At 48.8% G+C, this 27948-nt stretch overlaps 3 protein-coding genes across 3 annotated transcripts; all 3 read left to right on the top strand.

The window, feature by feature from the left end:
- Positions 1–7: 7 nt before the first annotated feature.
- Positions 8–8518, top strand: KRP23_5008 (DnaJ-like protein subfamily C member 13; the record flags this gene model as incomplete). Its single annotated transcript, XM_067890030.1, has 13 exons — positions 8–367; positions 462–1399; positions 1464–1801; positions 1875–2204; positions 2269–2656; positions 3614–3671; positions 4632–5020; positions 5094–5683; positions 5756–7152; positions 7239–7486; positions 7555–7720; positions 7792–8250; positions 8324–8518. The coding sequence occupies 13 exons, from the start codon at positions 8–10 to the stop codon at positions 8516–8518; spliced, it is 5856 nt and encodes a 1951-aa protein (XP_067746611.1).
- Positions 8519–10633: 2115 nt separating this feature from the next.
- On the top strand, positions 10634–16262 carry KRP23_5007 (Titin; the record flags this gene model as incomplete). The annotated part of the gene is made up of 13 exons (XM_067890029.1): positions 10634–10764; positions 10838–11424; positions 11498–11539; positions 11604–12263; positions 12333–12737; positions 12810–12996; positions 13073–13160; positions 13236–14028; positions 14100–14227; positions 14339–14548; positions 15503–15697; positions 15761–16099; positions 16182–16262. 13 exons carry the CDS (start codon positions 10634–10636, stop codon positions 16260–16262), a joined length of 3846 nt encoding a protein of 1281 aa, XP_067746610.1.
- A 5597-nt stretch (positions 16263–21859) lies between these two features.
- Positions 21860–27466, top strand: KRP23_5006 (Titin; the record flags this gene model as incomplete). The annotated part of the gene is made up of 13 exons (XM_067890028.1): positions 21860–22060; positions 22127–22210; positions 22285–22453; positions 22519–22793; positions 22853–23090; positions 23158–23306; positions 24282–24869; positions 24950–25052; positions 25132–25481; positions 25550–25686; positions 26641–26903; positions 26981–27363; positions 27428–27466. The coding sequence occupies 13 exons, from the start codon at positions 21860–21862 to the stop codon at positions 27464–27466; spliced, it is 2979 nt and encodes a 992-aa protein (XP_067746609.1).
- Between the last annotated feature and the right edge of the window lie 482 nt (positions 27467–27948).

The following is a 27948-nucleotide window of genomic DNA, read 5'->3' as shown; positions in this document are numbered from 1 at the left end:
CCGCATCATGTCGAACACTCTGTTCGGGCGCGCGGCGGCCGAGGCTAGCAGCGGCAGCAACGGCAACTCTAGCGGGCCCACCGTGTCCCTTCCGGATGCCGAGTCGCGGCGCCGGCTGCTGCCCCGCGACGGCCGCTCTCAGCGCTCCACCACCGCCAGCAACGTGTCGTTCCTGGGGGCGACGCCCATCGAGGAGTTCGTGGCCAAGTACCAGGTAATCAAAGTGTCCTGGAGGGGTAAGTACGAGCGCATCGTGGCGCTGGCGCCCACGCGCTTCTGCACTATCGACCCGCGGGACTTTGAGGTGACCAACACGTGGTCGCTCACGGCCCTGCGCAGCATCAGCCTCGACGCGACGGACAACCAGGTGGGAAGACAGCAAAAAACACATGTAATTATATTTTTTTACTGACGTATTTAAAAAAAATGCTGCCTTTATATTTCTTTTTTGGCGTTTGCAGGGCTTCGCGCTGACACTGAAAGGGGCCAAGAAGGACGAACAGCTCAAGTTGAGGTGCCGCTTCCGCTCGAGGCTGTTGTCGGACCTGTACCGACTCAAGGAGCAGTACCAACAGCGGAATGTGCACCCGGATACGGGCTTCCAGTGCTCCAAGTGGTCCAGGAAGGGGGAGATGCTGAGCTGCACGCTGGACGTGGGGATGGACGGCGTCACCATCACGCAGCCTGGGATCGTGCGCTCCAAGTACTTGTACACGGAGATGGAGCACGTGACGCTGCTCTTAGACTCCCAGGATGGGTTCGCGGTGGGCTATACTGGGCGTAGTCGACTGCTCTTTAGTCAGCAAAGAGGGCAGATTTATCACCGCATTCAAGCGGCGGCGGAAGCTATTGGATGCAAGATCACGGCGAGGCCGAACGTGACGGTGGAGAAGGTCCAGGAAGAGAGGGGGTACTACGGATTGAACAGTGGCGAGCCGTTTGTGCAGTTCCATGCGCGGAAGCTAACGCCTAAGTATAGTGAGCCACAGGAGCGCATCCTTTCACTGCACGAGAAGGTGTTGGTAGAACTGGACCGAGACGAGAAAGTTATCGCATGTTACAACTACTCCGATATATATGTGCTCGTGCGCGAGCCGACCAATGCAGAGCAGTTTGAGATCCAGTTCCGCAACGACCAAGTACGCACGTATATGGCCAAAGATCGTGACGGGGTGCTAAGTGCGATCTACGACATATGTGCGACCTGCGAGGAAAATCCCGAGGTATTCATTAGCGGCGTCGTGAACCAGCGAGGCTTGCGATTACTGCCATTTTCCGCCGTTGAAGATACAGCCGAGACTCAGTCCTTTTTCAATGACCCCTCGATCGGAAGTTGGTATCTTCAGCGTATGGCCTCAGTGGGGAAATTCGGGAACTCCTTGAAAATTGGCGATAGAAGGTATGTGCCTCACTGCATTGTTTTGTATAGACGTAGTTTTGTTAACTATTTGCATGAGACACAGCTTTATCGAGATTGTAGCTGAGTTCAACGCGAACGTCCCTGCGAGTGGAATCCCATACAATACGAAACACTCCATTATTGGCGATGCTTTGCGGCCCGTGTGCGCCCAGCTCTACTACGTCGCGAAGACAAAGCCCGTGCCGGAGCGCTCTGCGGTGACCCTTATCCAGGCACTGTTTCGTATTTCGTCGTCTTACTATGGCTTTCACGAGATTGGACAAGCTGGCCAGATCTCTGAGACCATCACGAACTTGCTGATCAATGGCGAAGAGTTTGTTGTGTTTTGGACAACGCTGCTGCTGAGGAAAGTGACGGCACACACTGCTCCGAGTTCAGCCAGTGAGTTGAAGAAGTGTTGTTGGTAGGCTGTGTGGTTGGATTAACTTGTTTGCGTGATTATCCTTGTTCACAGATCTGGACAAGCCCTCCTTGAGATATTGCGAGGAGGTGGAAACACAAAACAAGAAAATATTTCTCGGTAACACTTATCTAACGCAATCTCTCATGACGCACCTGGAAGATATCGATATGGAGCCGAATAGCAAGAACACAAATGAAAGACCGAGGGCTGGCCCTCTTGTCATGATGGGTTTGCTCCAGACCCTCGAAGGTTGCCTATGTTCTCGCGCTTCTACAACTGGCGCAGTGGAATTCACGACCTTGGTGGAAGGGGTGGCCAAGTTTTACAGCACGCTATTGAAAGTTCTTTTCCAGTCTCGCTGCGCAACCACCGTCGAGGCTTGTACGTATATGCCAGCCTCTATGATCCTATGATCTTGCTTACGCTGCTTTGGTGTTATCCCCAGGCACGCTATTGCTGAAGACCACTCTCGAGGAGTGCGATCCAGTCGTTGCATCGAGTATTCGAGACAAGGCGTTGACAGAAGGGATTGTGCTACGACACTTTTACCAGGGCCTTTTCGACGAGTCTTTTGATCAGCGATGTGTGAGTCGGTATCTGGTGTCTCTGTGGATGAGCCACCACGATGGATCTAAGCAACTATTGTCGCGAATGATCCCTGCTGGCTTTTTCCATCTACTGAAGGAACCCCCTGGAACACCAGCCCAGATCGAAGGCTACGATCGATTGGAGCGTGAGGCAATGGAAGAGGAACGCCAGGAGCGCTCGCTAGAGTATACTGATGACGATCGCACATCTTCAACAAGTGAGTCGACATTCCAGGGTGACTCGATGTATTGGATAACTGGTGGTGAAACCAGCAGCATTGCCGGTTTGGATATTCATCAAGAAAAGATGGCGCGAAAAAGCGTATCAATGGGAGACATGAGTGCGCGTAATGGGCATTCGGGCGGGCTCCACTCAGAGCGCCGGCGCCTATCAGCGTCAAATCTGCCAATTCCAGAGGCTCGCTCGTCGTTTTCAGGCGAGCGATCATCACTGACGTGGAATGGTACCAACGGACGCAGCTCTTTTGAAACACCGATCGAAAACGAACAATCGAAGGCTAGAATGCTGCAAAAGTTGAAAAGCTCGGTTGACGGTACGGCGACACGCTTGCGATCTACAAACAACTCAGCCCGTGAGTCTAAGACACGAAGCTTTAGTTCACATGACCAGGCGCCTCGCCTCCGCAAGAGAGATGTTGCGCTGAGTTTCTTGGGCGCTTTGTCAGGTGGCAAAAAATCGCCGTCACACCACGGGCATAAATCTTCGAAGAGACGGCATTACGCAATGTCACGCTCTGCCCGCACTCAAGAGAATTTCCGTCTGCTCTTTCACTTGCTCAGCCTAGACCACGAGGTTGTCGACATGATTTGGAGTAAACAAACGCGAGGGGAGCTTCGGTATGCACTTTATACCGAAATCAAGCATTTTACCCGGTTCCAAATTAACAGCGGCGGCATGAAAGCTCGGTGGAATTACGAAGATTTCGGGGTGTCATACGCTAGCCTAGCTAACGAAGTTGTAGTTGGTGGGTGCTACATTAGAATATTGGCACATTTGCGAAGCAAACTGTCCTTCTTTGGAACAGTAAAGGAGGAGGACGACTTCGTAGCGCTTACCCCCGAGCAGGTCCCTGTTCGAAACCCTGCAGCGGTACTGGCAGCGCTGTATGTACGAATACTTCGAGAAAACATCCACGCTGAGTACAGGGATGACCTGGAAACCTCGATACTGTGCCTTAAAAGTATGGGGGTTGTGGCAGCTGCCCACGCAGGATACGTGAATGCCGTGGATTTTGAAGAGGTTGGACATTTATGGACGTTGATGAGTGAAACTGTTCATGCATCAATGCTGGAGAACTTCCTTCACACGGTGCGGTCATTGTGCTTGCACCCCAGAAATGCTCGACGTGTGTTGAGCAATGAACACAACCTGGAACTTGCTGTGCAGCTTCTCCAGCTGGCACACTCTACTAACCGTGAAATTGGTGACATCGCTGAGCCGAAAAAACTGTGGCTTCTCGAAACTGATGAGGGAGAACAGCTCGGACCTTTTAGCGTGAACGAGCTCAAGCAGAAACGAGATGAAGAGCACACGGATATGAGTTCTTTCTGGGTGAGACGTCAAGATGACCCTGCATGCAAACCATTGACAGTCAAAGCTAAAGTGATGGAAATCGCTCAATTACGATGGGAAGTGGGGGTTCTTGGTGGTTTGAATCCGCTTCAAACAGCGCATGACGCCATTAGTATTCTCCTTTCTGTGGCACGCAGTAACTCGTTGCTAGGCGACAATAGCACGGACGGTGAGGACTCAGCAGCTCCAATTTTTCCTCCACCCCGAGGAAAAACAACACTTTGGGGGTATACTCGCTCAATTCTTCCTGTTTTAGTCCGAAGTAATCATTCCAAGCTTTGGGAGAAGGTTGCCACCCTTCTCGAATTTTTGTACGCTGATCGCCAGCAAGCTGGCGAATCACTTGAAGAAGACATTACAAACTGCGCATCTTTGTTTTCCATGGGTTTGTTCTACTTGGCATTCATTGGAGAAACACCCGACTTCAATGCAATGGCTGGGTTGCTGAAGGCTACGCACCAGGTTCAGGCTGGATTTAACAGGACTAGCGCGTTAAAGGGTATTCTCCCACAAGATATGATCAACTTGCTCGAAAGATCGTCTCCATCTGCGTTTACAAAGGTTTTCTGTGAGGGAGAGCAGTCGCCTCTGGTGATTTGGAGTACCGAAATGCGAAAACATCTACAGGTCCAGTGTCAGGCTCATTTGCAAGATTTTGCTGAGGCTTTGGAAGAGGATGCAGCACGTGAGTGGTGTTTCTGTTGGATGGCACCGGTTGCCTTCAAGGAACTTGCAGAAGAACTTTGGTGTGGTGGAGTGTACTTGGGCCAGTTCTGTGAGCACGAAAACTTCGCCATTTTGGATCCCTTGGACTTCATGGAAAAATTGACAATGGAATGGCGTGCTGAGATAAGTAGACAAGACGTCTCCCTTAATTCTACCCAAGCACAGCAAATGCTGGGCCTTACGGTGGAAGAAAGCAGTCAGATTCCTGATGCTACTCTTCGCGCCGGCTTCAAAGAGAAGGCAAGATCACTGCTGCAGTCGAACATCCCCGCTGATGAGTACAACGAGAGGTTTGTTCACTCAGATTTTAATCGGATTAACTATATGTAGACTGACGTGCATGTATGCTGTGTCTTTGACTAGGTTGAGTGAACTGCGAGAGGCCTACCAGATTCTTACTTGCCCACGACCGACCTTATTAACTATCGGCCATGACCCAGAAAATTTGCTGCTCCTGCTTCACTCTTTGGTCATTATGTGCAACCGCTATCCAGAACAACTGTCTAACTACGAATTTGATGCTTACGATCTGCTACTTCCGCTGTTGGATGCCCATTGTACAGCTCAAGGAACCCCGCCTCAAGGCACTACCAAGGCCCAAACTCTTGAGATCTCAGTTTGCGCAGCAGAACTTATCTACAATACGTGCGCTGTGTCCCTCACGAATGGTGACTTACTGCTGGAGCAACCAAGTTTGAATACTTTGGAGAAGGTGGTGAATTTCTGCGTTGACTCGATGGTTGGCTGTGAAGCAGCCGAAAACCCAAAATTACTGGAAGTCTGCTTCTTTTTGCTCCAAACTATCACCGGACTGTTGGCCTCTCCTCGTGGGCGAGACTGGATTGCGGAGTCACCCACGTTGGTGGTGGACATGGTTCGGGTTCTGTGGCTTTGGAACCACGCCGCTAAAAAGTCGTTCTTATTGTCAAAGATCACTCAACAAGTTCTCGAAGGTACGCCTATGAATCCAAACTACTGCTGGAATTGGTTCTCACAGTTTCGAATACTTGAATGATTAATTGTAGGCGTGTCTAGGATGGCACAACTGGAAAAGAACCAGCAACGGCTTGCCAAGGCCGGCGTCTTATGGCAATTGTTCTTGCTCTTCTCGATATACGAGGTGGATCTAGATGATACTACTGTTCACACTCGTTTACAGGAAAGCCTTGGCTCTGAGGAGGAAGGATTTGCGACCGTGGCTGTGGAGGTGCAGAATTTGTTGGCTATCATGGCTGTCCGCGCTCTTTGCAAGCTGGGAGGGTTTTTTGCTGAAGGGAGCGAACTTCAATCTCCGGCTAATTCTCTGGTGAAGCAAGTTGTCGATGCACTGATGACCCCAAACTTGTCCGGATTGCTGTTAGTCAGCAGTCATCACGAGTTCTTAAAGATTTTCCACGGAGAGTGTGAATCGTACACGTTGTTCTGGAACAGCGCGATGCGTCTTGAGCAGATGGATTTTGTCTCGCCTAGGGCGAACATCGAGCCGGCAGTGCAAATGGACGAGCACTACACTGCAGCAATCCAGTTTCGGTTCATGTACCTTGCAGACCTGTTCTATGTCGGTGGACTCTACATTGAGATGCTCATGGGGAGTCTTCTCGTTATTGAAAAGAGTCTGGTTCCGGCGCCAGTGTCCCAGCTGGGTCTTACAGAGGCATTCTTCAAAGAGTTGTTTTCATTTATTGACAGCGGAAAACTCATCTGCCCCGAGTTTGTCAACGAGGAGGGAGCTGTGCAGACGCTTCCACCTTATGCTGGCTGGGACGTTACCGAAGAACAGCGGACAACGATGGATCGAGTTACTGCGCTGAATTGCTTGTCAATTGCAACTTCTGTGGCTCCGGCGTTAGTGGAGAAGAACCTAGTTGCCAACGATAGCGCAATGAAGATGGTTTTGCGTCTGTTATTCCCACCCGACAATGAAGTCCACCAGAGCGAAGACGCCGAAAAGAGTTTAGTGCTGACCCCGCAGCTGTATGTTCCGTGCCGACTGCATTGCATTGCGACGCTGCAAGTCCTGTCGACGCTGGAGTGCTTTGGAACGGCGTCGATGGAATACGGGATTTGTGATATCCTCATTGAGTTAATTCACATCTGCCAAGACGTGGGACCCGACATCCTCCGGATTATCCGCAACCTTTGTGCAAACGGAGCTGCAGCAAAGTGCATTTCTGAAATTCTGCAGTCGGGTGTGTACTTGGAATTTATTGGCTGGGTGTTGCTCGTGGAAGAAACGATCGTCGACGACGAGTTTGATGCTGCTGAACGCTTGCGTATCCCGTCCGCCTTGGTTCTCTCAGAAATGGTCAAAGATGGAGGGCCTTTGAATATCGAGTCGCGGCGTGCACTCTGCCGCTTCTTCCCACCAGCGATCGTTCGGACAGTTGCTTCGAGCCCAGATACGATCGTGGAATACATTATGGTAAGATGGCCCACAGCAGTGGTACCGCGCATTCTGGCTGGCCTGATCAACATTTAATCGTTCGTGCCTTTGTGTGACTTTTACAGGCTGACCACATGACGCCCGAGCTCGTATGGAACGTTGAATTCCGCAACCATCAGCGCAATAATGTCGTCAACTTCCTCAACATCTATTTCTCGTCGACGTCGACGACCGAGACGGAGGATGGCAACTTTACATCTGTAGTGGACTCGTTCGAGATTGATTACACCGGTCTCTACCCGGCTCCAATAGCTGGCAACGTCTACCTCACCCTGTTCATGGAGGACCCGACTTTCAACCTACACGATCCTCTGTACGTGCTCAAGGCATAGTGTAGAAATGCATGCTGTTGTACTGATGCATCCACCTTGTGATTGTTAGGTATTTCATGACGTGCTTGTGGTCCGAGTTTGAAGTTTTGTTCAAGCAACTTGCTCATATGACATCTGCGTTACGGGCGACGATGGCTCAAGCTGATGACGAGCTGATCCAGCACGACATCGATCTGGTGGACTTAGTGGGATCGTCGCTCGTGTGCCTGTTGCAGGTAATACCTTCAGCTCTGCTGCATCTGCTTGACGATTGAACTAAACGGAATTTTGATCGTGCTGTATTCAGGTGGAAACGTCCTTGCTCGATAAAGTGGCAGAGCTGCAGATTCCGGCAAAATGCTGCGATTATCTGAACGATACGGTCCGCTCGCAAGCGTGTGAGCCGTGCGTTGTCAATGTGGTTCGCATCTTGCGCGTATGCACTATGTCTCGAGCGTGCATTATTTCGATGCAGCCAATGTGCTCCACAGCATTATCTTGCTTAATGGCGATCACCAATCCCATGCGAGGAGGGCCTCTGCACTTGGAGGGTGCTTTCGTTCTGGAAATCATGCGACGGTTAGTGTTAGAGTACCCAGAGCATGGCGACCGAGATGCGAGCACCGGCATTGTGTATCTCGCTAGCCGGCTGGATCTATTTGGGTTCTTGTTGAACATCTTGGAGAACCCCGATGGGATCGGCAGAATGAAGGAGCCACATATCGTCCGTGCCGAAGCGATTGAGATTTTGAACATGCTGGAAAAGGTGCGTGAATCAAGCAGACACGTTTGCTGTAGATGATATGTGAAGTAACATTTATAATGCTCATTTTGTTCAGGATCGTGTCCAAGGAAGCACCGCCCACCAAATACTGAAAAAGCACAAGAAGTGGCAGAAGAGCTACCGACACGAAGCCACTGACGTGGTGATGTCCATGTCGAACGAAGACCCGTTTTTGAAGCCTCTCTTTCCTGAGGCAGATCGCGTGATGCGCGAGTACGTGCGAATGAACCCGCGCCACAGTGTGGTGTAGTGACACCAAGGATCTCCATTTTTGCCTGCATAGAACTATAGTAGTGATATGTAGATGTAGCTAAAGCTTTCAGCATGTATGCTAAAGCCTCGTGGGGGTTGCAACACAATCGGCTCAACAATGTGGTGGAGATTTGAAGTCTTCTGATTTATACGTGTGCTAAAACGACATCTTTTCCACGATCCTGCATGCCTCGTTAGGAGCCTCATACTTTGAAGGACGAGCCATCGGCTCGAAGCAGGACCCACAGCTTTCATCAACCTATGTGCGATAGAACGAGGAAATCATAAGAAAACAATGTGCGTGTTTTCCGAGAGTCGAGAACGTAAAGATGTAACGATAAAATGTTTCCTTCCTAAGACGAGAATGCCGCAAACTGGGCATCGACCGTAGCTTTCAACCGTTTGGTCTCAAAAAAAGAGCATAAAGCTCGTTGGCGTCACCGAACCGTTTCTTTCTCTTCACGATCTCCTCAACGACTTCATCAACCACTTCCGGATCGCCGTTTTGAGAGCGATTTCTGGTGCCGAGTGGACTGGGATAACAGGCGAACACGCTGGATGATTCGCTAACGACCCATAAAATGTGAAAGTCGCGTTTTGGCTCATGACGAGGCATCTAGGTGGAATAACAAGTCCCGGAAAATCTGACACGGCGACGGCGACGCAATTCATAATCCCTCGCACCACATGCGCACCATGATACTTCAGAAACGCTGGGGGAGCAGTCGTCTTGCTCAGGTATTTGTTAGCGTGGCTTGGCTGAAATCGACATCTTCAGAGCAAAGAAAATGTCGACGCCAGCTCCGCCATCACCATTCAGAGCAATGCTGCCACTGATGTCCAGTCGATTTTGCGCGTTTCGTTATCTCTTTGTGGAATGAGTTGGCCACTCGGCGCTGGACGCGGTGCGCGCCGAAGTACTGTCGAGTCGAAGCACCAAACGTGTTCGCGGCTCGGAAAACTCTCGAGGGAGCAAGTTTGACCAAAATTTCTTCTATTTCAGCGTTCATCAGCGCGCCAGGAAACAGATGACCAAGCGTGGCCGTTGTGTGTCCAAGCACCAGCAACGCATTGATCCTCACTGCGTAAAATCAGGCACCGAACATCCCTCACGATTGACACGCTTGAAGGTCAAGCATCGTATCGTCTACATATTGTTGCAGGCCATTCAGAGATCTTGTAAACTCTCTCTCTCTGCTACAGTTTTAATCGTGTCATGGAGCGATCCAACAACACATAAGGAACTTGGATATCGAATTCCCCAAGTACCGGAGTTAGCAAACATGCACCAATTCGGTTGACCAGCAATAGCAGAGGCCGCCAAACGGATGCGCTGTTTGGAAGTTTAAAATGTCCAAATACTTGGCAACATAAGCTGTCCAGATGTTCCTGGTTGATATTGGCCAAACTCGCGACCTTCGCTTCTCCACGACCTTTTTTCATCAACACCAAATACTCGACAACCCACCGCGAAACACCACCAAGAGCAAATAAATCACGGCAAATTTGGGTACACGCCAGCAACCCAGCATAGCTTGCATTGGACCCCACAGTCGTGAACATTTGATCCATTGTCAAGAGGGTCATAGGAAGCCGCTGAGTCGGGGTACACGCAGAGCTGTACTATGATTCAATCAAGCCCCAATCTGTTCCGGCAAACATGGGCAGCACAACCAGACCAGCGGAGCAACGCGACGATGATATTTGGGGTGATTGATCGCATAGAAAGCTGCCGATGTCTTTCCACAAGTTCGCGCAGAAGTCGGAATGATACCGTTGAGCATCGACCTTTTCAATCGCTTGGTGTTCATCAATGCCAAGGAATAGGTACAACGGTGAGAGTTTATCCTTGCATTACAGTCTTCGACACAGCTTGAGTTCGATTCCTTTGATGACGCTCGCAAACGTCAATTTATGTCCATTGACCGGCAATCACGCCTCAAACCATTTTTAATCTATCAAAGTACCCATGAACGATCCAAGAAAGTATTTCTCGAGATTGACAAACGCAGAAGGTCTCTGCCTGCCTGTCAAAGCGATCACAAAAGGTCGCCGTATCCTTTCGCCATTTTGAGCCGACAGCTCTTCTACTAATTTAGCCAAGACAAGTGGCATGGCACGACACTTCGTAGCGTGGTGGATACTGCTTCTGGTCGTTTGGATTGCGAACGCTACAGCACAGACAGCAGAGCCCTCGATAGCTGCGTTTGTGACGGCAACGGGCGGGGCGCTGCACTTCAAATGGTGCGATGAGAACTTTTGGAGGATTTTGAAAGATAGTTAGCTGATCTGGGTGTATTTTGATTGGCAATTCCAGGACGATCTCGACCGCGTGGATCTCTACCAACACGAAGGATGATATTAAGAGTTTTCTGGTGGTTCTGGATGGCAACGAGATCGGGAATAAAAGCCCAGATACGACTTCCTACGACCTGTATGGATTGACCGGTAACACGGAGTATACTCTCCAAGTGAAGGCGAGCTTCATTGATAACTCGTCGGCGTCACCGCTGTACTCGGATGTGATTGTTGCTACTACTTTGGATCAGTCAGCACCTGCTATCCCTACCTCTCCGACGGAATTGGCAGTGGGCGGTGGATTTGTTCAAGTGAGTGTGCAGCCACCTCTAGATTCCGGAGGCACCGATCTTTCCCGTGTGACGGTGGTTGTTTGGCGGCTCAGTACATTGACTGAATTGCTACGACAATCTCAGTCTCCTGAAAATTCGGACTCACTCATCTACGATATATACGGCTTAGACGCGCTCACGAGCTATCGAATATCAGCGTTTGCAACGAACGAGGGTGGTATTTCCTCTTCAGAGAGCAATGCGTTGAATGTAGTGACCACTTCGCTGCAGATTCCTGGCCCATGCCCTTCACCAACAATATTGAGCACTACAGGTATGTCCAGTCATGGGTTGCAAACCGTTGGGTATTTTTTTTTTCTAATCGCATTGCATGCTGGCAAGTGCAGGTGCTTCAATTGTTCTGAAGTTAAACCCGCCGCTCGATGATGGTATTGCTGCTTTGTAGTGGCATATTGCATACCACGGCTTGCTTACAAACACGTATGTGCACAGGTGGAGATCGAATACGAGGCTACAACGTGTACATGACAACCGAAGCTGTCGTCGATTTTGTGGAGGTTGCGAGCACCTTCGGCTCGGACACGATTGATACCGTGGAGATTTTGTCTTCTTCCGAGTTGGAAAATCAACCGCTTCTTCCAGAAACCCGGTACATCTTCAAGGCAGTGGCAGTAAATCTTGCCGATATCTGTATCTCAGTTCCGAGCAGTCTGCAGCTTGCGGATGCGACAAACGCAACGACTGCGGCAGCTTCTGTGCCTGGCCCACCGCCGAGTCCATACTTCCTGAAGGCCAGTGGAGGCATGATAACGATGAGCTTGATCAAACCCTTTAATATGCAGGGGGCAGAACTCACCGGGTTTTTGATCACAATCACCAATGACGATGGAACTTCTTTTACGAGCAGCTTTGAGACTGTCGACAATGTGACGTACGATGCGGCACCTTTGAAGGCAAGCACGAGTTACTCAATCTCCGCTGCTGTAACTACGAACCTGGGTACCTCTTCGTATAGTACGTCAACTATCATGAACACGACAGCTTCTTCAACTCCCACACCACCACGCGACATCAAAGTGATGAGTGTCACTGGAAGCAGTGCGATGATGGAATGGTCCTTACCACGTGACAGTGGAGGTGTCGATATAACCGGTGCGCTTGGTGTCAAAGTATTGCAGTGCTGTATAGTGTCTTGACTAACTTACGACATGTTATACCTAGGCTACACAATCTTTTTAATGCCACTCGGCAGCCAAGAGGAGAGATATGCACTTTCATCTTCTACGCTGTTGAAAGATCTAATTGCTGAAACATTATACACGGTAAAGGTGATTGCCACTAACGCAGATGCAAAGAACAGTTCCCGATCTGTCGGTGCAACATTCAAGACACAGTCACCGACACCTCCAAGTGAACCGCAGGGAATATCGTCGATTTTTGCCTCTGGAGGGGCCATTGAAGTTGCGTGGAATCCACCACTGGATCGAGGAGGGGGGTTGTTATCCTCAATGGGATACAAGATCACCATATTTTCTTCCACGTCATGCTTCGACAAGGCGGCCGAGGACTCGTGCTCAAAATGCAACTCCGTGAAGCTTTCGGTGGAGCAACACAAGCTAATCAAAAGTGCGTCTGTGTGTGAAAAAGCAACGATTAGTTGCCCCGATGGTTCAATGGATTGCTGTCTTACTCGGCCAGACAGCGGATACACGTACCGGATGCCATGCGGGCGTATAGTATCTGCAAAAGAGCCGAGAATGGTGAAGGGAACAACGTCAGCAGTTTTTAATGGGCTGAACTACTCGTCGACCTATTATTTCGGTGTGCAAGCGATTAATCAGGCTGGAAGAGGAGATTGCACTGTTTTCCAGGGGCTTCGAACTACGTGAGGAGACTGCATACATTTGTTTTTCTCTGCATCTCACTAACGATGCATTTTTGTATGTTGTACGTGTTTCCAGGAGTCAAACCCCACCTTCGTACCCTTCAAACCTACGCCAACTATCAGCAACTGGCGGGTCGGTGCAGCTCACATGGGATGCGCCTCTGGTACGCTGCATCATATGTTCTGTCCCGGGAATGGCAAAGCATTGATTCAAAAGTTCACTTCTGCATTTGCTGCAGGACACTGGAGGAGGCCCGGTAGTCGGCTATTATGTGTATCGAAACTACGAATTGTTGACTCCAGGCTACATTACTCCCCCGTTCACGGACTGTGGTGGAATGATGGCGGACACTGCGTATGTGTACGGCGTTACTGCAGTGAACGCGTCACTAGCTGAAGGTGCCATGACATCAACGAAGATTTCCACCGAGACATTTTCAACCCCACTACCTCCCACACTGTCTTTGACTGGACGAATGTACAACTCGCTGCAAGTAAGTGTAATCCCTCCGTGTGATACCGGCGGTGAGGGATCATTGAGTTACCAGTATGTAGTGAAATACGCAGGGGTCGAGGTTGAGGCGTCCACCTTCAATTGCTGTAATTTTGTCGTGCAGGGTCTGGAACCTAATACTCAGTACGTCATCTTTGCCAGAGTGGTAAATATACTGTCGTCAGCATCGCTTTGGGCTGAAGCAACCTACAAGACGACTTCCGGAATCCCGCTGAGTCCTGTTGCTTCGATGTTAAAAGTGGGCACCTACAGCGCAGTTGTAGCGCTTGGATTGCAGCCTTTCGGTACGGAAATTCTTTCTTTTGGCGTATCTCTTTTTCAAGATGATGTTGAGATTCAGCAAGAAATTGTCACCTGTGGAAACGATGACGACGTTGGCCAATATATATGCCCCGCTTCGTATAAACTGGAGACGTTGGCATATGAGACAGAATACAAGATCAGTGTCCATGCCAATGGCCCTCTTGGGTCAAGCGATTCAAGCCTAGTTTGGTTCAACACGAGCGGTATTTCAACGGGTAGGATATTTATTACGTTGAAGCGGTGATTGACATTGATTTACTGATTCGTCTGTCGATGCTGTATACAGGAGTGTTCGGGATGTCCAAAACGGACTATAGCGCCGATAAGGACGGAGTCATCCGCACAGTGGTGCATCGAAGCAGCGGAACCTCAGGTTCCATTGCCGTCGGCGTGAACATGACTGAGCCTGACACAGTACTTCTGCGATGCAACAGTGCTCCTGACGAAGGTTGTCGTTGTACTTTGTATTTGGTCACTTCTGGCGCTGAATCGGAACCATGTAGCCTGGCTTTTGTTGACGGGCAGGAGAGTGCAAATGTTACATTCACGATATGGAATGATGACTCAGCTGAGCTTCTTCCGTCTCTTGTAGCTGTGGGTCCGTTTGGAGTGGATCTGGCTGGTCAACATGTAGCTCGTTTGCACACGGATGCATGGCAACAACCTGGGTTTGTGTCCTTTTCCGAGGCCCCATCTGGCGTTTTGGAGGACGAATCGTTTGCGATGGTCAATGTGGTGCGCCTTAACGGTACAACAGGGAACATAACTTTCGGTTTTGAGTCATTCGACATCACTGCGGTTGCTGGAGAGGACTATCTCGTTGTGAACGGAACTGGGGTGATGGCAGACCAGCAGACTATTTCACAGATTTGGATTCGGATCCTTGACAACCACGTCATCAATAACGATAAAATTTTCGGCCTCCGTTTGACTGGACAGTCGGTAGTGAACGATGACAACCATTTGGCGACACACAGCGTGACGATACACGATGATGAAAGTATCTTGAACGCAGTCCCCCGTCAAGTCGTTGACATTTCTGTAAATTACACGACTGGAGGAGAATTCAAAGTTGAGTGGAGAAATGTTGTTGATGACCCAGCGGTCGTTTTCGGCTACTTGGTTCGCGTCTCAACTGCCAGCTTGGGAACCTTCTTCAATGTATACAATACGACTACCGCGTCGTTTACGTTGTCAGGCCTCTCTTCAAGAAGTGTGTACCATGTCGAAGTCGCAGCTTGGAATACGTTTGGCTTAGGAAAGTACTCGGATCCTATAGCTGTGACAACAAACGATATCACTCCCCCAGGACCCCCTCTCTCTTTGAGTGCGGCAGATGTGACGAATACACAATTTACATTGACATGGAAAGCTCCTCAAGATGATGGCGGGAGTGCGATTCAGGGGTATCATGTGTCTGTTAAAGACACCCATGGAAATGTTTTGATATCTGACTCCGTCGATGTTCAAGATAGAAACTTTACTGTCAAGGACCTTAATGCTTCGAGTTACTACGTTCCCTACGTCTCCAGTGTTACAGGATCATATCCAGTTCTCGACGAAATGAAATCTACTGCGCAGATATCTGTTTCAACAGCCGTAGGAGTACCGCCAGGGCGACCTCTAGCTGTAACACTGTCAGGACAACCTCGCGGGGGAGCTCTTACATTCATGATGGAACGACCCAAGAACACCGGAGGAAAACCTTTAACATATTCCACGCTTTATATGCGCAAGTTTGTCGACAGTGGCTCCGGCACCGAAACGGAATTCCTGGTCGGCTGTAAAGTGGAGATGGCGGGGTTCGATAATCCTTCGTGTACTGTCAGCAACTTACTGGCGAGTACAAGCTACGAGGTGTACACTGTATTCACTAACGCGATGGTACGTTAGCTGTTGTGGTATTTCTGGTTTAGTCTGTGCTTACTGTGCTCGTGTGTGCTGTAGGGAGAGAGCCCGGAAGGAGAGCGTGCAGTTTTTCAAACTAGTGCTACAATTGACTTACCTTCACCACCTCTCAATTTACGCGCTCCGGTTATTACGGCCGGCAACATTGAGCTTCAATGGGACGCACCTGATGACTTGGGAGGGGCATCCGATGTGGTTGGCTATATCGTTTACCAAAAATACAGTGTTGCAACAGACGGGTACTTCACTCTTTACGACGGACAGGACTCGAAGGAGCAGATTTTCACTGCTAGAGGCCTGAAAAGGAGCTCAACGTACGCTTTTGCTGTCGTCGCTCTTAATGACGCTAGCTTTTGTGCTGATCCTGCCTCCTACAATGTTAGCACATTCTTGGACGTCTTGACACTGTCGTATAGCCGTTTGACACCTCCAGAGAACCTATTCCTTGTATCTGCAACAGGCGGAGCAATTACAATTGGTTGGAGTGCTCCTGATGATCTTGCCGGTGTGGAATTGGGAGGGTACTATGTTGAATTGGTGACAACTAGCACCGGCGTTGTTGAAAACTTGGGCAGCGTCCTGCCTATTGAGGCAAACTTTACTCACTACGGTCTTAATGAGGGAACATACTACAGTTATGCAGTTACCGCTACGAACCAAGATGGACCTAGCGAGAAGAGCGCCATTTTCACAACAGCCACCTTAACTGCTTCGAAGCCGACTCAAGTACGAGCCTTACGTTATTCAGACGTTAGTGGTGGCAGTGTCTTGCTAGCTTGGGACCCTCCTCTCGACAGTGGCGGGCTTCCGATCCAGCACTACGAAATTTCTCGAAATGGGCGTTCAGACATATTTCGCACAACTACAACCGAGTTTCAAGACAGGTCTAGTCTGAGTGCTGATACAACTTATACATACAAGATAGCAGCTTTCAATGGGTTATACAGGGCTCCCGCCATCGTTATATCAGCTACGACTGGGCCGCCTTCGCTTCCGGATCCACCACAATTTAATCTGGTACCATTTGGAGGAAGGATCGAAGTTTCATGGTTGGCACCTGAATATTCTGGTGGCATCCCTATTAATGAGTACGAAATCGCGTTACTTACCGCGGATGGATTGACTACGGTCGATAACATCACTACAAGTGCATTGGCTTCTACGTTCGAGCGTCTTCCAGCAAATACAGAGTACAGGATATCGGGGAAATCGTACAACGAAGTAGGAGAAAGCAATTTAGTGAATGTTACCTTCACGACGGGTCCTATCGATGCTCCTGGTGCTCCCCCAAAGCCCAGTGCAACAGATATTCGTGGTGGCAGTGCTTATATTCATGCTGAAAAGCCAGCTTACACTGGTGGGGAAGATGCCACGCTGATTTTGTACATGGATGGCGATGAAGTGCATCATTTTCTTGCGGGTGAATGGAATACAACAATCTACGGACTAATCGCAGAAACTAAATACACATTCAGGGTTTCGGCCAGCAACTCACATAGTGAGACCAAAAGTGAGATTCTTACCATAACCACGACGGCGATTTCCACTCCGGGCCAAATTCAAAACCTACAGGTCGAATCCGTCTCCTTCAACCAAATGACGCTCACCTGGGACGTAGTTGAAGATACCGGCGGAGATCCACGTATTCATTACAGCGTGACTTACTACAAGTCCAATAGTGACGGTGTTAAGGAAAACCTTGAGCCTGAGCAAGTGCAACCGTCCGACTCGAATACCACCTTAATCAAAGATTTGGAGTACTCCTCCTACTACACCGCAACTGTGGTGGCAATGACACGAACTTTCCTTGCTGGGAGCGCCAGTTCGTCGCTTCTAGTGATCACGAATCAACCGCTCGAAGGTGTCATCGTAGCTGCACTCTCGGAGATGACAGTGAATGAAAACGCCATAGCGGTGTCAGTACCAATTACGCGGGTTAATGGTTCGTTTGGGGATATTTCGTACTCTTTCGAGACATATGATGACGACGCAGTCGCTGGAATCAACTATATACATACAGCAGAATCAAAGATTCTGGCTGAGAACATCAAAGCGGGTCATGTTGACATTCCAATCATCAATGATATGATGTACAACCCTGGAATTGCGTTCACTGTGGGCATTACGGATACCAACACCGGTTTACGAAGCACTACTCGTGTTGTGCTAGAGGATGACGGCGATGCTGGGTTTATTTCATTTGCGAAGTCAACATTAACGATCTACGAGTCCAACCGAACGACAGACCTGACTATCACTCGAACTGGTGGTGTTAGCCCTACTGCTGTTATCCATCCGGTGATTCTTGAAAATGCAAGCGTGACGGATCGATTTCATTTACTTGATTCAACCATAACGTTTGCAGAGGGGATCGCAGAGCAGTTTGTTTCGATAGAAATCATTGATGATTTTGAATTTCAATACGTTGATGACAGTATCACGATCGGCTTTAATATCCTTGAAGGTGGTGTCCTCTATGGAGCGAACCCTAATGTAACTGTGACTGCACTCGATGATGGAGATATCTCACTGCCAAAACAGTGTACAAATCTTCAGCAACAATCTATAACTGGCGGCTCACTCGAGCTTCAGTGGACTTCGCCAGTGGATCGTGGCGGAAGGGATATTGCATTGAGTTACTCAGTAAACATCATGCAGGCCAATACTGCGCTGGTCCGCACCCAAACTTCTGACACCGAGACGGTGATCGTGTACGGACTGAGCCAATCAACATCCTACTACGTCTCTGTTCAGGCTGTGAGTTCTTTAGGAGCTGGGTTAGCCAGTACGCCTTCAATGTACACAACCCCCTCCGCGACATCTCCGACCGCACCTCTCAATATCCGAGTTGTCAGCTTATCAAGTTCTATCGCTCAGATTGCGTGGGTAGCTCCGTTGGATGATGGTGGGTCTCCAATCATTGCGTACTTGATTTACCATATTTCCGGAACCAGTACGCTTTCCGTGTTTAACTCAACAAATTGTGGTTCACAAACAATTTGCACTGTTTCCGAAATTAGGCAACTACTAGCGCAGACAAACTACAGCATTCAAATTCGAGCATCGACTGCGTTTAAGAGCGGTGTATTATCTGCGATTTTGACGTTTGAAACGCCTGAACCCAGCTTCCCAGATGCACCCCCACTGGCGGTTGTTTCCTGGGCCAGCGCAGGAGCGATGACAATTCAAATGTCCGACCCATTGAATATCGGCGGATCCAATATCCAATTGTACATACTTTTTATACGAGCTGAAGGTGATGATGATTTTACCTCCGCTTACAACGATTCGTCTAACGAGCACACCGTGTACGGACTGAGATATCAAACGGTTTATTACTTTAAGTATCAAGTGGAAAACGCGGCTGGTCCGAGTGACTACAGTCCCATCGTATCCCATCAGACGCTAGCAAAATCCCTTCCTAGCGCGCCATTGAATGTACAAGGAGGCAACACGACTGGTGGTGCAATAACGCTGTCGTGGGACCAGCCTCTTGATGTTGGCGGCCGGCACATTACAGGCTATACGATAAGAATTGTATCTATTGCTGGTAGCTCGGCCAATCTGGTCGGATACGATGGGAAAGACATTCCAGCACAAGAAGGAACGGTTTACGGCCTCACAGCTAATACGGAATATGGTATGCAGGTAGTAGCGTACCTGGAGGTCTCGAACTGCTTCGACTCAGCAGAACAGGCATGGAGTGAAGTCATTCGCGTAAAAACGTCAATCGCAACAGCCCCAAGACCTGCACCTCAACTTCTCGTCGGCCAATTTACGGGCGGAATTATTGAGCTGGTTTGGATAGCACCGAACGATAAAGGAGGTGTTCCGCTGACAGGATATACGCTTTTCTTTCTTGATGTGTCTGGAACAGCAAATAAGCTTTTTGAAACCAACGATGCAAAGGTGGCTTCGTTTGTACACAATGATTTAACAGCATCTACAAGCTACTCGTATTTGATCATGGCACTCAATGCAGCCGGTACAAGTCCTAATAGTTCCACCCTCGTCGCGACTACAGACACGATAACCTTTCCGTCGACACCATTGAATATTCGGCAATTGACCTACAACACTGGCGGTGCGATTACAATTGGATGGGATCGATCAATCGATACTGGAGGACAACCCATTGCGGGGTACGAAGTCTCTCGTAACGGAATGCTCGTGAGCGGGACTTTATCTGCAACGACGAGGAGCTTTATCAATAAGGACGGTTTGGTAGCTAGCACGAGCTACAACTTTACTGTGCGAACTGTAGCTCAAAATGGAATATCTTCGATGGCTAGTGAAGAATTGCCAGCAAACACAACGATGGCCACTAAACCACAGAAGGCACAATTGTTAAGCACGATATCAGGCTCTAGCTTTCTGAACGTGTCGTGGATTCCTGACGGAGATTCTGGTGGGCGCCCGATAACTTCGTATGAAGTAAAACTGATGCTGGGTTCAACACTGGTTGGATCCAGTACTGGGACTGCTACCAAATATCTCTTCAAAGGTCTAACTGCAAGTACTATCTACACTGGCTCCGTCAAAATTTATAATGATGTCGGGGCCAGCGAAGAGGTGAGTGTTGCTATGGCAACAACCTCTTTGAATAAACCAAATAGTCCAGAAAAGCCTGTGGGCATGTCTGTTTTTGGTGGTAACTTCACAATTCAAGTTGATTCACCAGAGTTCACGGGAGGCTCGCCTATAACAGACTTAAACATTTACGAGTATGTTCTTGGGGTGGCGAAATTGAAGGCGACATTGAAAGTGGTTGCTGGAGTTCCAACCCAATACACCTTTTTCGGTGTAAGTGAATCGACGAAGTATGCTATTGCTTGCTCTGCTGTTAACTCGGCCGGTGAAGGTCTTTTAAGTGAAAATACCACCATTCAAACGACGACATTAAACCAACCAGGGTCAATTATGCTGGCTCCAGTGTTTGCTGGTGCTACAGGAACATCAATTTCGTTTACATGGAGTCCACCAGCCGACACTGGCGGAAGTTTGGATTTGTCCTATTTTGTTCGTGTCGTGAATTCCAGTTTTGAGGCGATCAATCCATCCATTAATCTTTCGTTTACGGCGACTCAACTGGCTTACAATAGTGCCTACAATGTTTCCGTCTCCGCCACAAACAAAAAAGGAAACGGCCTTTGGAGTCCCATTTATTCTGCTAAGACGCTACCTGATACGGCTGGTGAGTTTAGTTTCGCGGAAAGCAGCGTGTCCGTTCTCGAGAATGCGACCCAGGTTGCTCTCATTGTGCAACGAGTTTCAGGGCTGAGCGGGCGGATTACGCTTACCTATAGAACGGAGACTGCAGGAGCCCGTCCAGCAACTGTGGGGTCTGACTATGCAATCACGAAAGGCTCGAGCACAACCACAGGAACGATTGTGTTCGCGCCACTGCAGAGTCAAAATTCAATTGTGATTTTCATCTTGAACGACGAAGAGTATGAATCGCCTGACGAGATGTTTGCTGTTCGTATTGTATCCTTAGTATCGTCCGAAAAGGAAGGTACACCCAAGATCGGTAGCAACAGTGTAGCTACCGTAACAATTGTGGATGATGGTGATGCTGGTTTCGTCAGTTTTGAGAAGCCAAGTTATTCTTTTTATGAAGATGCCAGGACGGCTACTATCTCTATTATTCGCGAATATGGCAAAAGTACTAGTATCTCTCTCTCCTTTGACTTTTGGGGAGGGACGGCAACAGCAGAATCGGATTACCGCAAGGCAACAGCTCCAATCGTTATGGACAGCGGTGTCACGACTGCAACTCTCACATTTACCATCGTTAACGACAAGACGTTTGAGTTTCCAGACGAATTCTTCTTTATTACGATGACAGTAATTAGTGGCGGGGCCAAACTGCGTCAACCCCTCACTCGTGTTACGATTCTGGATGATGGCGACATCTCTGATCCTGGCATATGCCCACCTCCAGATTTAATATCGCGGACGGGTGGATCGGCAACATTTGCAGCACACTATCCCGAACATAACGGAAGTACAATAGGAACGATATCAAGCTATGTGGTGCGGCTTAATACTGAGACCAGTTCGGTTGATTTCATAAAGGTAGTGGCACCGACGTTTACGATTGGAAGCTTGACAGCTTCGAGAGCGTACAACATTTCCATGGCTGCGATTAGTTCATTTGGAAATGGATCCTTTAGCAACATCACTCAGTTTTCAACGACAGCTCCAACACCCCCCGGTGCAGTTTCTTCTCTGTCTGTTGAATCCAAAACGGGCGGTCGAATATCATTTACATGGCCTTCCCCTGATGACACGGGGGGTGTTCCAATCACCAAGTACCGTCTTTATGCCAACTCCCAGGTGCGTCTAACGTGTTATGACGCTTCTTGGATGCCTAAGGCCCTCATACCCCACGTTGTGTTTTAGATCGCTTTTGAAAACTTACAGCCGACTACGCGTGCAACCGCGTACGGGCTAATTGCGAACTCCACGTACAATTTCTCTGTTCAGGTAACTGATTAGTTGTTTTGTTCTGTAATACTACCAATTGACTCACGAACTCTCAATTGAATCTGTTCCGGCAGGCTGGGAACATAATAAATGACATCGATACGTGGGGCGACATGAGTTCTTCATTCAAATTTTCAACGACTACAGTAACTCAACCAGGCCCACTTATCCTCAATCCAGAGCCGTACAAGAATGCTACTGGAGGCAAAGTCTATCTAGGCTGGAAAGCCCCGCTCGACACAGGTACTACCAGCATTTAAAACGTGTGTGAGATGGCTGCCTTCTGACGTTTACTTGGTTTCCAATAGGGGGAACTAGCATTTCGTCATATTCCATCTTCGCCTCATGCTCCTCTCGACCGTACTTTTTGGCAGCAAAAGTGTCACTGAAATCGGAGCCATTATTTGCCTCGGTGACAAGACTGAACGCAAGCACTGCGTACGAGTTTTTTGTCTTGGCTATCAACGAGATAAAATCAGTCAAACTCCCAGGAAATTTGTCGATCGCGGAGAGATCTCGAGTTATGCGCACAACCAGCGATTTATCAAGTTGGTTGTCCGTCGGATCCGTAATCGCAATCCAGGTTTGTCATCTGTACCCATTTTTGGACAGTATTCTTCGTTTACTAATATTTATCGACAGGATGCTTGGTTTGTAGTCGGGGACATGTCAAGCGCAGCAACCGGGTCTATTCAATTAAAATATGCTCATTCTGCAGCTTCAATTGTGGGCCAGCCGGGTGGGAAATTGGGGCAAGCTACAACTTTCAGTATGCTTAACACTTCAGCACCAACCCTTCCAGATCGCCCACCTGCTCCGGTAGTATCGATTTCAACCGGCGGAATGATAAACATGACTCTACTGTCACCTGAAGATACAGGTACTATCACCTTTCTTGAACTGCCAAATAGTTGATATAGCTCTAACACTGTGTTGTTTGTTTTCAGGTGGCATTCCGATCTTGGGCTTTTCGCTTTACTGGAATGGGGAGAAGTTGGGAGAGGATTATTACTTGAAAACGACATCGAAAGCGAATTACCTTCAGATCAGGGCATTTGTTTCTGTGGCACGACTGGAGCCAAACACGAACTACAATGTGAGTGCACTAGCCCTAAATTCTCTTTCCCTTTGCAACTTTGGACGAGTTACGACTGGGCCAAATGCGACTATTTCTACAGTGAACGTCACTACCCCCGGGGCACCACAGCTCGTGGCGTACAGAAGAACTGGTGGTGGTATTACGATGAATCTGATCGATCCCCACGACACTGGGGGCAGTGATATCCAGCACCATTGGCTGTACTACAAACAAAATGAACCATCGAGCGCTTGGCAATTCGCGTATTCAGGGACCAACCACCAAGCTACAGTCGCTCCCTTAAAACCCCTGACCGATTATGCCTTCCTCGCATCTGTCAACAATGGGGTTTTCAACTCAATCAATTCTTCAGTAAATATCGTCAAAACCACAAACAGATCCCCCCCTGGATCATGCGATCCGCCCACGCTCGTGAGCTCGACAGGTGGCATGTTGGCACTGTCGTGGAAATATCCTGTGGACGATGGTGGGTCTGCTGTTACGGACTTTTATGCTACGATTGGGTCTAGTCTGGATGGGTCCGGAAGAACAACTGTGAGGACAAATACGACTTCGTGCGAGTTCTACCGGCTACTCGCTGATTCAAGCTACGACGTGGTAATTCGGGCTAGCAACTCATTTGGTTTTGGATCTGAAAGTGTTATTGCTACGTTTAAAACTAAAGTTGCCACGCCGCCACACGGTGCAATTGAAATCACCGTGGAAACAACTACCGGCGGGGCGGCGGAAATTTCGTTTGCAGAACCGATAGATCTGGGTGGAGCACTACCAAGCGACATGATCTACAACTTCTACCTGGATAGTGACAACATCTTGAACATGTCGTATTCAAGCTTGGAAGAGGCTACATATGGCGCTGGCAGTGGCACGAGAAGATTGGCTGCAGTAGCTAACCGGCGATTAGCCACGGCATCAGTATTTTCAAATATTCTTGTGGGCGGCATGGACCCAGAGACTCTATACGGAATCCAGATTCGTCCAATTAGCAAATACGCTAGTGGTGGGGTATCATCTACGTTTGCTGTTGAGACTACAAGTCCAACGATCTCAAGCGCGCCACTTGAACTGACTGTGGATCTAGTCACAGGCGGGTTCGTTACACTGTCTTGGGGAGCACCAGCAGATTCGGGAGGAATTCCATTGAACAGCTACTCATTAAGCATGGCCAGCTCTAAAGATGGTCCTTTCGCTGAGATTTACAACGATATGGCAAGAACAACGTCAATTGATCTGCTCAACGCCAACACGAAGTATTGGGTGTATGTTACGGCACAAAATGATGAAGGAAAGTCGCCACCCAGTTCCATCCTAGAGTTCTCTACTCGCAGTATCACCCCTCCCAGCCATCCTCAGGACCTACAAATTGTGTCTGTAGGCTACGACTCCATTAAGTGCACCTGGAGCTTACCCGGCGATGTAGGTGGAGACGCTATCGATAGTTATATTGTGGCAGTCATGAAGACGGATGACTCAAATGCTTTGGCTCAAACCTTCACCACGAAAGATTCGTCTATGACTTTGACCCAGCTGACCCCGGCAACAACCTATTCAATTTCGATGGCAAGTAGAACCCCAACGACATTAATTTCTTATTGTAAAAGCTTACTAACCCTCGCCAACCTGTTGTTTTAACCTGGCAGACAGCAATGAATACTGTGAGAGATGTGGGTTCAGCAAGTTTCTCGCGATATGCAACCACGTCATCTGCGCCCAACAGACTAGCGGCTCCACGAGTTGGATGCGGTAAGGAATACTTATCTGTTGTAGCTTTATTTTCCGGTTTACTAACTTTTAGCGCATTCTACATCTTTGCTGATCACAGTTTCACACGACTCGGTCGAACTTTTGTGGTTTTCATATTCCGGAGCTTCTAGCTATAATATTTTTCGAAACGGGATTAAAGTTGTCGCTGGTGTATTGAGTCCAGTGGCCTACGACAGTCAAGGACTCTCTGCGGGGACTTCCTATCAGTACACAGTTGAGGCTGTTACTTCTGCTGGATTATATAGCAGCGATCCAGTCACTGTCACGACGTTGGACGCGTCGTACACAGCAACTGACGCTATTTGCCGGGGCAATTTGGGGCATATCAGTGAACTCAACTATGCAAATAATGTCAAGAAGCGATGGCGAATCGATCCGACTACTTCCTATACCTATATTACGTTGACGGTACGCAATTTCTGTATAAAGGTTGGTGCGGTCTCGACTCACTTGTGCTTGTGACAACTATTTCGTAGTTTTCGTCTTTTATGCTCGAGTGCGATCACGATTACGTGGAGATTATTGATGCAACGACGAAGGAAACGTGGTGGAAAGGCGGCTGCGGACGAACAGGACGTTTTGTCTACCAAACTGGAGCCTCAATAATCATTGCGTTTACAAGTGATGCCAGTGTTGCACATTCAGGTTTTGAGTTGCAGTATGAAATAGATGGAACGACCGACAGCACTCGAATCCCTCCTCCAGGCGATGGCACCGTTTGCACTAGTCATGGACGCAGTCAACTGGATGGAAGCTGCATTTGCAGTGTTGGTTTTACTGGGGAGGGCTGTAACAACCGAATCGTTTGTTGTTCCGACCCGAAGAGATGCCATCACCCCGTGTGCGATATGGACCCAGCGAAAGTTATAGTTGTATCGGGGGAATTTGGTGACGACGAGCATGGAACTGGTCAGATGATGGATGCAAGCGAGAAAGGAACTGCGTCGAAAGCTGTCAAGACATTGGCCAAAGCTGTGGCTTTGAGTAAGGATAAAAGTGTCATTTTTGTCTACCCAGGAAGATATTCCGGCACACTGAATCGCGACCTTCAAATTCTTTCGACGAACCTCACGATCACTACTTTGAAAGGTCCGTTTTGGACTACTGTTAATTGCGAGGAAGCGGCACGTTTTGCATCCAGCACGTCTTCTATCATGGTAGTGGAGGGGATAACATTGCAACACTGCAAAGAAGAAGACGGAGGAGCATTTAAAATTGTTGACAGTGAATTTGTCGGTCAAAATATGCTTATCACCAACACGATTGCCACACGGAACGGTGGCGCACTCTTTGGTAGCGGCAGTAATGTTACTTTTAGGCGAGTAAGCTTGACAAAAAGCTCAGCTGCCACAGAAGGAGGGGCTCTGTACTTAAAGGACTCGAAACTCGTGATGTTCGCCTCTAATGTTACCAAAAGTACCGCGGCTCGTGGTGGTGCGGTGGCTTTGATAGGAGCTTGCTCAATGTCTGCAACTGAGACTGTGTACACGGAAAATGCTGCATCGGAGAGTGGGGGTGGTGCTTTCGTGAATGGAGTTATCTCACTCGACGGTGTTTTGCTTCAAAGAAATGAAGCTACAACTGGAGGTGGTCTTGCCATGGACAACGGAAAACTGACAATGGAAAGTTGCATAATCGCTGACAACACGGCAAAAGCCGCTGGCGGGGGGTTGGCACTCAGTGGTACGACAACTTTAACTACCATGGGCACCTCCATTCAACGTAATGTGGCAGTCACAAATGGTGGCGGCATATATGCCTCCGGTGTCATCACTGTTACTTTCGACAAACAGGCGTCTTCCCAGTCTTCAGTAGTAGAGAATTCAGCATGTAAGTATTGTTTTTATCAACTGTCCTGATGTCAAGCTCACCTTGTAAGTTTGTGAATAATTGTGTATGCCATGTAGCGACGGGAGCTGGTATGTATTTTGGCAACGCACAGGCGAGCCTTAAAGGAATCCGTGTTGAAGGTGGCCTCGCCAGTGCATCGGGTGGCGGTGTGGCAGTTGTGGATAGCACTGTTGATTGGGCGAGTGTGGTTATTCAAGCTAACGAGGCACAGGAGGGAGGCGGTCTCGTGTTGCTCAATTCGCGTCTGACTTGCAAAGGTTCGGTTCTTCTCACGAAAAACAGTGCTGTGGATGGTGGCGCAGTATGGGTCAACAAGGGTACCATGGATGGTTTTGTTGATACTCAATGTCTTTCCAACACGGCTTCACAGCGTGGTGGTGCATTTTTTGTCGCAGGAGATGCTACTGTAAGAAACGTGAAACTAGAGTCTCATGAAGCTGTACGTGGAGGGTGCATGTATGTGGGGAATGCAGCGCTCAACCTTGTAGATGTTGAGCTCACAGGATGCTCTGCAAGCGTGGCTGGCGGAGGAATTTGGATGATAAGCAGTCAAATGACTGCAGACACTGTCTCTGTGGGGCTGAATGACGCGCCAGATGGAGGAGGTTTGTACGCTAGCGCTAGTACTATCTCAGGTGGTATGTTGATCAAATCTTGCAGTGGCGTGAAGCATGGAGGTGGCATGTACCTAACAGGAGGCACAAGTATCGGTGGGGCCAAAGTTGACGATTGTGAGTCAAAGGAGGGAGGGGCTGTATACGCAGTGGACTCTGATCTCAGCATCGAAAAAACAACGTTAACGAATTCGCGCGCCTCCGAAAAAGGTGGTGGTCTCTACGCTACAAAATCAAAAGTCACGTTACAAGACGTAAATGTGCTAGAAGATCACAGTGATTTCTTTGGCGGCGGCATGTACCTGGAGAGTGCGACCGTTATTCATCAGAGTGTGTCTGTTGAACTCTGCGATGCAAATATTGGAGGCGGTCTTTACCTAAATGATAGTGAGGTGTCTGCCTTAAGTTCG

The sequence above is a fragment of the Phytophthora ramorum genome (genome assembly GCF_020800215.1).
Source record: "Phytophthora ramorum isolate Pr-102 chromosome Unknown Phyram_PR-102_s0004, whole genome shotgun sequence".
NCBI classification, from domain to species: Eukaryota; Oomycota; class Peronosporomycetes; order Peronosporales; family Peronosporaceae; genus Phytophthora; species Phytophthora ramorum.
Note: the sequence above shows the minus strand (reverse complement) of the source record. Positions and strands in the feature narration are given on the sequence as shown.